Raw genomic sequence first — 12131 nt, 5'->3', positions numbered from 1 at the left:
TTTAAAGACTAGTTTCTGTCCGGCTTTTGTCTGTGGGCAGCGGTCTGGGGGGCAAATGGGCGTGCACCTGAACTTGCGGACATGCGTAGACGCACTGGCACGATCAAGGTCGAAAGAGTACGCTAAAAAAAATCGGAGTATAACCACAAACTTGGGGTAATGTTTTAGGGAATCGGTGCTAGGACTTTAAAGGAACATAATTTAATTTTAGAAATAATTTCACAATGGAACTTCAGGTACTTCTTTAAGTATGCTTCAAGCAATCTTGGCATTTTACTTATATTTATCTAACAAATGTACATTTTCCATTGATTGAGAGCTATTCAATGCAATTGAATGCAGTGCAAAAGGAATAGATTCTTAATGCTGAACTCGACTCTTGCCAGCATCTTTGCCCACGCATTTTTGAATGGGAACCATAACAATCCCATACCTACGGATTTTTGCCACCTCAGAAAATAGTGCTGCAAAAAGTGGTGTAAGTGCAGCAGCTGTTCGCAAGTCACCCATGGCAAAGCAGACAGTTTTGCAGGAAATTCTTGAGTCATGCCAACGCCCCAGCAGCGGCGGACCAGTTTCGCTATTTTGCTCTGCGGAATTATATAAATGCTGAAAATATACAAATAATTCCAAGCCTGTAATGTGTGTTTGTGCACTGCTTTTTAAGAGGTGCAGTCTGGACTTGATTCTCCGTTTGTGCCGCCAGCAAAACGCTTTGAATTTTTGACTTGGCCAACTGGCACAGTGGAAAGCAAATTGAATAGCTCGCACAACAAAATTTTTATGATAAACTATTAATAGTGGCTTTAAGGGTAAACAGGGAATAGCTCTTAGGTTCAGCTGAATAGATCAGTTATTAATAGTTTTGTTGTATTTCTGTAAGCAAATACAAAAATTGTTAATCATCAGTTTTAATAAAATGAGAAGCCTTTGAAAAATTTATTTCAAATTCAATTAAATTACCTAATTAATAGCCCATTAAAGCTAACGAACAGATAAGTACCACGCTGATTTAAGCTCTTTGTGTGCCTATTGATCCGAGGGTGACTTCCAATTATCCAACAAGTCTTAAAGCACTGCTTCCAGTACCTGCAGTCCACACACCCAAAAGACAAAGGCAGTGGTTCCACCACCCAGCACAAAGTACATAGACCATAGACGATAGACCATAGACCATGCTTATGGCCAATAGCTTATGGCCAACTGGTCGAACGTTGGTGGCAGTGCATTTGAAAGTGGTTTGGGGCCAGCACATTGCATAAGTGCACCAAATTCCAGTCAACAGCAAATCTACTTTGGTTTTCTATCCGACTTGGCCACAATGCTTGCCTTTTTTTTGTTTTTGGTTTGGCTCGATCATTCTGTGTTGACGTAATGGCCTAACGATTATTGGCCACTTGCTGGGCTCTTTGTCTTTATTTCAATCGGCTGAATTTTGCTACGATTTCTGCTATGGGGCGGGCCAATTGAAGCGGAACCTGGTAGTTGGCTAAATTGAATGCCAAAGCAGATACTTCAAATTCTTCTCGGCACTGAGAACAATTAGTGAGCAGGAAATAACAGCGAAAAAGGTACTGTAAATTAATGGCATTCTCATAATAAAATTAAACACTATATACGCGCTCTTTAACACCAAAAATGCCTCTGATTTTTACAGCAATTACCAACCAAATTTTGTTTCTCTGTAAACGCTTCAGGTCTCGAAACTCGATTTATTACACACATTCAAGAACATATACAAACAGGTACAGTAATAGATATATGTGGGGTGTGCGGAGTGACTGATTTATTTGGCAGTAACAAGTTGACATTGTCCTCGGACACTTCAGTCCCTGACTCTCTGGCCCAACTCAAAGGTGATCCCCCCCCAATCCAAAGCTCCTCCTCCCTCCTACTTGCGGCCCGTATAGTCGATGCTATAGGAACCGGTGTAGAGGTTGAGGTTTCGCAGGGAGGGATGATGTTGCTCCGGCAGCCCTCTGTATGGCTGTTGCTGCTGGGGACTATAGTAGTTCTGGGCCGGGGGCTGGTAGTAGCGGGGCTGCGGAGCCGGGGGATTGTAGTACTGGGGTGTGGGATTGTAGTAGGGCGCTTGGGGGGCGGGTTGCCGAGGGGGCGGGGCGTACGCCTGCTGCTGGCCGCGTCCAAAATCGTTTAGACTGAATTTACTGGCCGGTGATAGGGGGCGATTGAACTTCTGGTCCTTGTAGTACACGGCGGGATCCTCGCGATACTGACCATCGTCCAGTTCGTTGGGTCCCAATGGATAGGGATTGCTGTTGGTCAGCGTGGGTGGTGGCACATTGATGTGGCTGCCAGCGGGCTCAAAGCCACGCTTACTGGCTCCATACTCAATTTCCCGCACTTTGCCCTGGTCATCCACATAGCCGTACTTTCCGTAGACCTCCCCATTCGCGTATTTGGTCTCGATCTTGAAGCTCTTATCGGCCGCTTCGTATCCATATGTGTAGGATCCATCGTCGTTGTGCTTGTCGATCTGCTTGAGAATGGGCACTGGTGTGGTGTAGTCCTGATGTTGCGCATACGCACTGTGGCCCGCCAGAAGCAGAAGCCCAAAACACAAGGTCTGAAAAAGAAAAACAAAGAGGTAAACAGTGACTCAAATCATTTGCATCATAAAATCACTATGTTGGTCACACCCATCTGTGAAAACAGCAATTACACATGAACTTTTGGCTTTATTGCCTTACTTTGGGCTAAATACCTTAATTAGCTGCTCTGATTATCAGTGCACAAACATTCACTCAAGGACATGGCTGAGTAATAAACCCGCAATTAAGTTACTTTTTATCATAGACACTGATCTGATCAAACCGGTTGGCTAAATTGCATTCTAAAAATTCACTGCGCAAATTCTGAAAAACACCTTTTTGATATCGAGTTTTTGGGATGTAGCACTATCAACCACCTGGCTGCATCTTACCAATTTCAACATATCGCCAAGCTTAGAACCAATAGTCAATGTCGAACCGTTTTCACCAATCTCCCAAATTAAGTAATGCACTGCGAAAATGGAAAATATGCTCTGCACTTGCACACGAGACTCTGCGAATCGAAACGACAAACTCAAAAGAAAATCAGGGCGTGCAACGCTTTTTATACCGCAGTCAACATTTTGCCAAAGCGGGCCAAGAGGGGGAAAAAGCCATGGCAGAAACTAAAGCTTCAAGCCGAAGTCTCTGGATCTGGCGATCAGCTGCGATCAGAAACCGAAAACGAATACATATACCGAGACCCGAACTCCCGATCCGATCCGAGAACCGATTCGACTTGGCTTGGAATGCAGCATAGAAATCGAAAGCGGTCGGCAGCCAGCTGGACGTAAGTACATGAGCGGTATACCCACTCACTCACCTCTACAGGTAATTCACTTACCAGCCGAGCGACGCGACGACGCGCAGCAATTTCCAATCAGGTTGTTAACGTCGTCTACTCGAATTCTTGGCCAGCAATTTATGCTTCCAGGCCGCCACACTCACGCATACGCAATGAGATCAGAGCAGCAGCAGTGATGAGAACTAGGTACACTGGGTACACTTATTCCACATCTTACTATATATAACTGCATCCAAGTCATAAGTACCTTTGCCATCGCTGAAAACAACAATCCAGAAAAGAATTAAATGCCAGTACTGAGAGGTGCGGAAGTGTTGCACTTGCTAAGCATTCCAATTATGCAAGTCAATTCCCCCTCACCTGCTAATCGATTGCAAATACCTGGCCAAACACCTTGCTCCCAGTGAAGTGCACTGGCCGAAAGCAATCTGCAACCACAACAAGCAATTTGACAGCGGATTCAGCCATTACTCCTAGGCTGTCAAAACTCACACTTGGCGCAAGAAAGAAAAAGAAAGCAATTCAAAAACTTATATGCTGGTATACTGACCTAGTCAATGCTCTGACTAAGAAAACTGGTTGCTGTCATTACGTCATAGAAAATTTAAATTTATTGAATTTAAATTAGTTTAAACGATGTTTTCTTCTTATTTCACAAGCAACCAGTAACGTAGCATCCAATTGATATAAGATTAAGGGCCCAAGTCCCCAGACAACATTCAAAACAAACACGGTTGTCAACCTACATTATAGTACTGACGTTATTCCAACCTTTCGGGGATTTTCGTTCATCCAGTTAAAATCATATTCTACACTGTGCAAAACGGAGCAAGTAACAAACCAGACAGCAATGCATAAAATAAATTATGTCTGTCCCCTTTTAGATCGGCAGATTTGCATGTCTTACTGTGGCAAATAATACAAAAAATATATGCATATAAGGTAAAATTCTCATGATACATAATTCATAATTCGTTATTTTCTGTGTAGATACTTATGCCAAAACCACAAGTTCGTTAACCCAAGAACCGCAGACCTTGGTCATGGTTGCATGCAGATAAATACATTCGCTTGGCTTCTTTTCCTCACTTGAGTATGCATCTATGCAAAGGTGGTTTACTAGAATTTCGTCTATAATTTATAAGAATATATTTTCTCAAGAGAGATCTACAAAACCACGTAAATCCGTCAGCATTACCGTCGTCATACTAAGCCATCGCTTTTTAATGGTCTTGTAGAACCAGTTCGCCATCAGCGAAAGTGGGATAATTGCCACCTAGAATATATGGCTAAGTATCTAGATACATATATATTATGGCCGTAGTATGGAACTGCTGCCTCTTACAACTGGAAGTGGAGTCGCCGTCGAGCCAAAGGCTAAGTAATACGGTCGAAATTAATGCATTTTCGGGATAGGGTATCGCATCAGATGACTCGAATGATTTAGGCACCTTGTACGACCACAACAAGTCTAATGCGACCAAACTCGTTTACTTACTAATTGTACCGAAAACAGAGTAGGAATAAATAAACTAAATAAATATAAAACAACAAAACAATGAAATGATTTTAAAAGTTATACATTCAAGGGTACCATTTCGAATAAATTTACCGGAGACCAGACAGAATCGTCATTTCAATCAGAGCATTCAAAGAAAACGGTTCTTGTCATCACATTTTGGAATTAAATCATCAAGATGCTTATCAAAGTTGCCAAGTTCCTGAGCATTGTAGCCGTGCTCCTTTCAGCAGTTGAAGGAGCCAAATATCTGGCAGAGAAACGTAATGAACGTTCTCCAAATAATTTATTAATAAAGTGCAAAGTTAACTATATTCTTAAATATATTACTTACAGCCGACTTTCTAACACCTTGTGCTGTGGGCGATGCCAACTTTAATGTCTGTCTGACCAAAAACTTCCAGAGTTTCTTCCGTCAGTGGAAGGATGGAATTCCCGGCTACAATGCCGTGGGATCCTTTGATCCACTCTACATCAAGAGGGTGAAATTTGCCCAGGATGCCAGCAGGCAAATAGCCATCAATGCCGATCTGAAGGAAGTCAATGTAGCAGGTGCTGGTCAAGCGTTAGTCATAGAATCCAGGTAAGCTTTTAAAATATTGTGACGAAATCGGGGTTGACCATAAAAAATTCTCAGCTGGGATCCCAATCACTATGTAGCCAAAGCTTTGATCTCCGTTCCCAAGCTGCGTTTCAATTTCGATTACAAAGTCAAAGGACATGTGGTAGCCCTGAATCTCAATGGTCATGGCAAGGGTTACTTTGAAGCTGGTAAGAAAATATCAACAATTTACGAGAAGTACTATCTAAAAAGCGGGTTTATTTAGAAAATGCTCTGTTATTCTTGGAAATGGCTGTCAAGCCGCTGGCCACAGCGGATGGATATTTCGCTGATGTGCAAAGTGTAAAGGTAAATTTCCGCGAGATCAAGCAATTCCGCATCAAGTTGGAAAATCTCTTTGGCGGCAACAAGGATCTGGAGGACACCGCACACACTTTGTTCAACGAAAACTGGCGCGAATTCTATGAGGTCCTGCGTCCAGCTGTGGAGCAAACAGTTGGCGGAGTGCTCCTGGATCGGTTCAAGAAGACTTTTGCCTATGTACCAGCTACCTATTTGATTAAGGACTTCCATTAAAAGCAACGCAGAGAAAAAGTAGCTCAAAGTCGCGTACTTTCAATGTTATATTTTTGGGTTCTTGTGATGTACCTTTTAATATTAAATAAATAGTGAGAATGTGTTGGAGTTTATAACAGATGATTTCATGATTTTTTTTTTGACACTGTATTATTATTATATTACAAGATATTTTCATATCATTAAATTCAAAATATTTTTATTATATTACCAATAAAAATGCATTACCTGATTTTAAGTTACTTTTCTCACTGTATATTCGCTATTAAGTCAGGAAATAGGTGAATTAAAATGTTTTTATATTAAGCAAATGAGTTGCTCTTGGCCCCGGCATCGTTAGGTTGCTGTAAGTCGTTACCATATATGAGAACCCGAATCTCGGATCTTGGCAGTTGAGAATAAAACGCCGGATCGCAGCTAGTAGCCGGCTAGTCGGTTTCAAAGCGTGACACCGTTTGATGTGACTGAGCAGCGGCTGCCTCAGTCTCAGATACAGATACAGATACTATTCCCTGAGCTACTTAGATACTTAACTACTTAATTATTAAAAACTTGCTAGTACGGCAGCATGAGCAGCACGCGCTACGGCCGCACTTTGCTCGGCATTTGGAGTGTATTAATGGCCATTTTGTGTCTAAATGAAATCACCATGGATAGATCGCTGGTTTCAGCTGTTGCCTATTATTCCGAAAAGCGTAAGTATATGTCCTTAGAGTCGCAGTTCCTTTCAATGTAAACCGATCGCCCAGCTGCCTTTCTGCCATCTTGCCGGATTTACGAACCGGGCTTTACCAAGTGCTCTACGAATACCATCCAGAAGCTTCTCGATCAGTTGAACATTGGAATACCAGAGGTGCTCGAGCGGTTCGGTCCCTTCGATCCCATGAGAGTAAGGGATATTGTCTTCAAGCAGGATAACAACGAGGTGGCCACCATCAGAGCCAATCTGACTGAGCTGGTGGTCAAGGGTTTCGCCAACACAAAGGTCAAGGAGAGTCGGTAAGTACAAAGAATATGATAATCATAAAGACAGTTTCCCTTTATAATTATTTATTGTTGCTGTTCGAGAACATAAAGTGGAGAACAAATATCTTAATAATTTAACTCAAACTGCATAACATTTTTTTAATAAAAGTGTCAGCAAGAAAGACTTTGGCTGGCAGACAAAAATATTTCTACCGAAAATGAGGCTGGATGGAAAGTATGAGATGGCCGGACGAATACTCCTTATACCGCTGAGTGGCTCTGGCAAAATATTTATCGAAATCGGTAATTAAATTGTGATATTTATATAAGAGATTGGGTATGGGTATGCGCAGCTTACACGTTAAAATTCCCGCAGATGATCTTGACATTTTGCTACTATCAAAGATTCGTCTGTATGAAAAGGGTGGCTTCACCTTTGACAATGTGACCTCTGTGCGGGTTCAACTAAATCTGACCAAAGTGCGCACATATTTGGACAATTTGTTCAACGGGCGTAGCAAGGAGGTGGAGCGCAGTACGAATCAGTTTTTTAATGAAAACTGGCGCGATTTCTATGAGGCCCTTAAACCACTCATCGTTGAGACGGTGGAGAATATCCTTTATGACGTAATGTCTACGGTATTCCATTTAATACCAGCCAACTTTTTCATTGAGGACATACCAACGCCAGAGCAACTTTATGGTTCGAAGGAGGAGCTTGGTAAAAAGAATAGTTGAGTGAAATGAATTATTGTTCACTCATAGTAAGCCATCTGTAAACTTGTTTAAATTGTGTAATAAAAAAATTGAAAACGTATACATATATTCTTTATTTAATTAATGGCTTGCCGTTGAAGCTTATGCTCTAATAATATCAACCTTTTTGGGAGAAAAATATACACCGAACTCCCTCTCTGTAAACAAGAAAAATCATTAAGCTATTCAAAAACTGCTTAAATTGTAGCTTACCGTTCTTGTCCACGTCATAAGAGCGTTTTTTAAAGATATACATCATCACCACTGCGGTTATTATAGCCAACATCAAAGCCATGCCAGCAATCGTTATAAATGACCACTTCAATTGTCTTAAAGTCTTTTCCTGGCGCGTTAATGAACCAAAAGAATCCACAGATTGGCAAGAATATCCATCTTTCGGACTCTCTCCATCCCAGCAAACACAAGATCCCGGAGATTCACAAAATCCATTGATGCACTCGGGCTCGCAAATCGGAAGACAGAATTGACCGTTGCTGTCTTCGAGCAGTTTATAATATTCACCACAAGTACATGTTCCTTCAATGCAGGTTCCATTTTGGCAGGTCTGATCACAATCTACAACGCTGAGTACATTTTTCTCAAGTCCACAACTTCTATATTCTGCCAGGTATAAAAATCCGACATTACACTTGCAAACATTTGGAGATACGCAAAGCCCGTTGTCACACCCATCCTTACAAATAGGTGCACAACTGTTTTCAGTTTCCTTGCTGTATCCTTCATAGCAAGCACAGTCTTCTGGGGCAACACAGAATCCGTTTTCACATTCTATTGAGCAGATTGGTGAACAACTGTTATTCCTTTCCATCCTGTATCCTTTGTTACAGGAACACTCTTCTGGAGCAGAACAGAATCCGTTCTCACATTCTTTAGAGCAGATCGGTGAACAACTGTTATTCGTTTCCATCCTGTATCCTTTATTACAAGAACACGTTTCTGGGGCAGAACAGTATCCGTTCCCACATTCTATTGAGCAGATTGGTGAACAACTGTTATTCGTTTCCATCCTGTATCCTTTATTACAGGAACACTGTTCTGGAGCAGCGCAGAATCCGTTTTCACATTCTTTTGAGCAGATTGGTGAACAACTGTTATTCGTTTCCATCCTGTATCCTTTGTTACAGGAACACTCTTCTGGAGCAGAACAGAATCCGTTCTCACATTCTTTTGAGCAGATTGGTGAACAACTGTTATTCGTTTCCATCCTGTATCCTTTATTACAGGAACACTGTTCTGGAGCAGCGCAGAATCCGTTTTCACATTCTTTTGAGCAGATTGGTGAACAACTGTTATTCGTTTCCATCCTGTATCCTTTGTTACAGGAACACTCTTCTGGAGCAGAACAGAATCCGTTCTCACATTCTTTAGAGCAGATCGGTGAACAACTGTTATTCGTTTCCATCCTGTATCCTTTATTACAGGAACACTGTTCTGGAGCAACGCATAATCCGTTCTCACATTCTTTTGAGCAGATTGGTGAACAACTGTTATTCCTTTCCATCCTGTATCCTTTGTTACAGGAACACTCTTCTGGAGCAGAACAGAATCCGTTCTCACATTCCTTAGAGCAGATCGGTGAACAACTGTTATTCGTTTCCATCCTGTATCCTTTATTACAGGAACACTGTTCTGGAGCAACGCATAATCCGTTCTCACATTCTTTTGAGCAGATTGGTGAACAACTGTTATTCGTTTCCATCCTGTATCCTTTGTTACAGGAACACTCTTCTGGGGCAGAACAGTATCCGTTCCCACATTCTATTGAGCAGATTGGTGAACAACTGTTATTCGTTTCCATCCTGTATCCTTTATTACAGGAACACTGTTCTGGAGCAGCGCAGAATCCGTTTTCACATTCTTTTGAGCAGATTGGTGAACAACTGTTATTCGTTTCCATCCTGTATCCTTTATTACAGGAACACTGTTCTGGAGCAGCGCAGAATCCGTTCTCACATTCTTTTGAGCAGATTGGTGAACAACTGTTATTCGTTTCCATCCTGTATCCTTTATTACAGGAACACTGTTCTGGAGCAGCGCAGAATCCGTTCTCACATTCTTTTGAGCAGAGTGGTGAACAACTGTTATTCGTTTCCATCCTGTATCCTTTATTACAGGAACACTGTTCTGGAGCAGCGCAGAATCCGTTTTCACATTCTTTTGAGCAGATTGGTGAACAACTGTTATTCGTTTCCATCCTGTATCCTTTGTTACAGGAACACTGTTCTGGAGCAGAACAGAATCCGTTCTCACATTCTTTAGAGCAGATTGGTGAACAACTGTTATTCGTTTCCATCCTGTATCCTTCATTACAAGAACACTTTTCAGGAGAAGCACAGAATCCGTTCTCACATCTATCCTTGCAATCTGGAGTGCAGACACCTTCCTGCTTTGTGTATCCAGCGTAGCATGAGCACTCATTGGGAGCCACGCAATCTCCGTTCTTGCAGTCACCGGGACAAACGGCCAGGCAAACATTTCGCCCGATTTTCGTATACCCCGGCAGACATTGACATACGTCCGGTGCCGTGCAGTTTCCATTAACGCATTCGTCTTCGCAGATTGGCACGCAGTTGCCATCGAAGTTCTTTTTGTAGAATTTGTTGCACTCACATTTGTCGGGAGCCCGGCAAACCCCGTTGCTGCAGCCATTTTTGCAGACCGGCTGACATCCAAATGATTTGGAATTCGGCTTGACAATGAAACCTGGATTGCACTCGCATCGATTGGGAGCCGCACAGAAGCCGTTGGCTGCCTTGCAGTTATCCTTGCATGTTGGCATACACACCTGGGTGGTTGCATTCAGCTTGTATCCTTGGTTGCACCTACAATTGTTCGGCGTTATGCAAGTTCCATTTGGACAACCACTGTCACATTGGGGCACGCAGTTGTTTGTCTTTTTGTCCAACAGGTGGCGGTCGGAACAGACACAGCGGTTAGGAGATTGACAGGTTCCTCGACTGCAGCCCTTGCAAAAGGGAATACATCTGAACGAAATCAAAAAGAAAAAATATTAGAAATCAAGTTTTTAAGAACTTTTTGAATTTTTTATCCCAGCGAAATTTGTGTTTTTCCAATGTCACTGTCGTGCCTTTTATGGCGGCTTAATCAACATTCTTTTTCTTCTTGTTTGGAGATTTTTTTGTTTTTCAAAATAGCCATTATCATGCATTATTTTTGATCACACAAATTAATGTAAGGAAGTGCATAAAGCTGGCGATAGGAATTTTTTCAAAAACTTGGAGTTTCCATATATGCACCTTATCTTTAAAGACTGTTAGACTGCATACATACAAAAATACTTTTTAGTTCAAGGTCAAGTCCCTTTATACGGGATTGAAGATATGTATATATAAATAAGCTAAATAAACAGAGGAAGCGCAACCTTCTGATAAATTTGTTTTAACTAATACGTAACTGTTTTGATTAAATAATGGTTACGCGTCTTTCTTTGGGCTTCGTAAAGTCCATGGATCTACCATGGACCTACCTGTTAGATGGATCGTTATTAAAGTTGACATATCCTTTCCGGCAGGTACAGACATTTGGTTTCGTGCAGGAGCCACTTCCGCAGTCTCGCACTTTGCATTGTGGAACGCATCTGAGTGCAGCGCTAATTACTTTCCTATATCCCTTACAGCAAACCTTATTTTTGACAATCTAAACACATTTTAAAAACATTTTAAAGAATAAATTGTAGTGCTATTGATAGAACTCCTACCGTGGTAATGTTATTAACACGCCTTCTACTCGTAACCTCACAGGTCTGAGCCGCAACGAGTCCGAAGAGTAGGGAATATATAACTATTTTACAAATCCACATGGTCGCTTTAAGTATTCAACCGATGGTGAAGCCTTTCAAAATAGTACTGAAGAGGCCTGCGCAAATTATTTTGCAAAATTTTTCCCTTAAAGCAAAACTCAGCCAGCTCTTATCACGAAACTTAATATTCAGTCCAGTTCTCAAACTTAAAGAAACGCTTATCGCAATTAATTCTATGTTCCTTTACATGACGACTTGGAGATGAACTCACTCAGTCAGCCAAAGAGCAACAAACAATGGAACATTTGAAGGTCTTTCATAAATTGCTATAAAAGTCGTTACTCTAAATATTTATCATATTTTATTTCACGTCGTGGTTTTTATAATAAAAAATGAATCACATACCAAGATATCTGATGGTACTATGTGTTTAAAACTTAGTATGTAAAATATAGGCTATATAATAGTCGGCTATGTAATATACGGTATACATATCTCTATTTTACTAGATTGAAAGTGCAGTGTTATCAAACTAGACTCGTGTATATGAACGAATTGTGAGAGCATAATAAAATTAAATGAAATGAATAAAAGTTTACAACGGTCAACCGAGG

The 12131-nt window shown here is 41.3% G+C and overlaps 4 protein-coding genes across 7 annotated transcripts; 2 read left to right on the top strand and 2 right to left on the bottom strand.

The window, feature by feature from the left end:
• Positions 1-1692: 1692 nt before the first annotated feature.
• On the bottom strand, positions 1693-3104 carry LOC120453889 (extensin-2). Its single transcript, XM_039638805.2, has 2 exons — positions 2945-3104; positions 1693-2587 (listed from the first exon to the last, which is right to left on the bottom strand). Exons 1-2 carry the CDS (start codon positions 2954-2956, stop codon positions 1892-1894), a joined length of 708 nt encoding a protein of 235 aa, XP_039494739.1. The 5' UTR covers positions 2957-3104; the 3' UTR covers positions 1693-1891.
• A 1386-nt stretch (positions 3105-4490) lies between these two features.
• On the top strand, positions 4491-6134 carry LOC120452194 (circadian clock-controlled protein daywake). 4 transcript variants are annotated; one of them, XM_039636310.2, is made up of 5 exons: positions 4491-4738; positions 4947-5139; positions 5213-5459; positions 5514-5647; positions 5704-6134. In XM_039636310.2, the coding sequence occupies exons 2-5, from the start codon at positions 5055-5057 to the stop codon at positions 6012-6014; spliced, it is 777 nt and encodes a 258-aa protein (XP_039492244.1). In that variant the 5' UTR covers positions 4491-4738; positions 4947-5054; the 3' UTR covers positions 6015-6134. The 4 variants fall into 4 exon arrangements, with proteins under 4 accessions (XP_039492244.1, XP_039492243.1, XP_039492242.1 ...); XM_039636309.2 differs by having other exon boundaries at positions 4934-5139; XM_039636308.2 differs by having other exon boundaries at positions 4491-4874; positions 4934-5139.
• A 302-nt stretch (positions 6135-6436) lies between these two features.
• Positions 6437-7797, top strand: LOC120453239 (protein takeout). The gene is made up of 4 exons (XM_039637840.1): positions 6437-6709; positions 6764-7013; positions 7150-7283; positions 7357-7797. Exons 1-4 carry the CDS (start codon positions 6583-6585, stop codon positions 7716-7718), a joined length of 873 nt encoding a protein of 290 aa, XP_039493774.1. The 5' UTR covers positions 6437-6582; the 3' UTR covers positions 7719-7797.
• Positions 7792-11600, bottom strand: LOC120453238 (fibrillin-2). Its single transcript, XM_039637839.1, has 4 exons — positions 11476-11600; positions 11245-11414; positions 7950-10741; positions 7792-7894 (listed from the first exon to the last, which is right to left on the bottom strand). Exons 1-4 carry the CDS (start codon positions 11575-11577, stop codon positions 7839-7841), a joined length of 3120 nt encoding a protein of 1039 aa, XP_039493773.1. The 5' UTR covers positions 11578-11600; the 3' UTR covers positions 7792-7838.
• Positions 11601-12131: the final 531 nt, after the last annotated feature.

This window comes from Drosophila santomea, chromosome 3R (assembly GCF_016746245.2).
Source record: "Drosophila santomea strain STO CAGO 1482 chromosome 3R, Prin_Dsan_1.1, whole genome shotgun sequence".
NCBI lineage: Eukaryota > Metazoa > Arthropoda > Insecta > Diptera > Drosophilidae > Drosophila > Drosophila santomea.
This window is presented reverse-complemented; position numbering and strand designations above follow the sequence as displayed.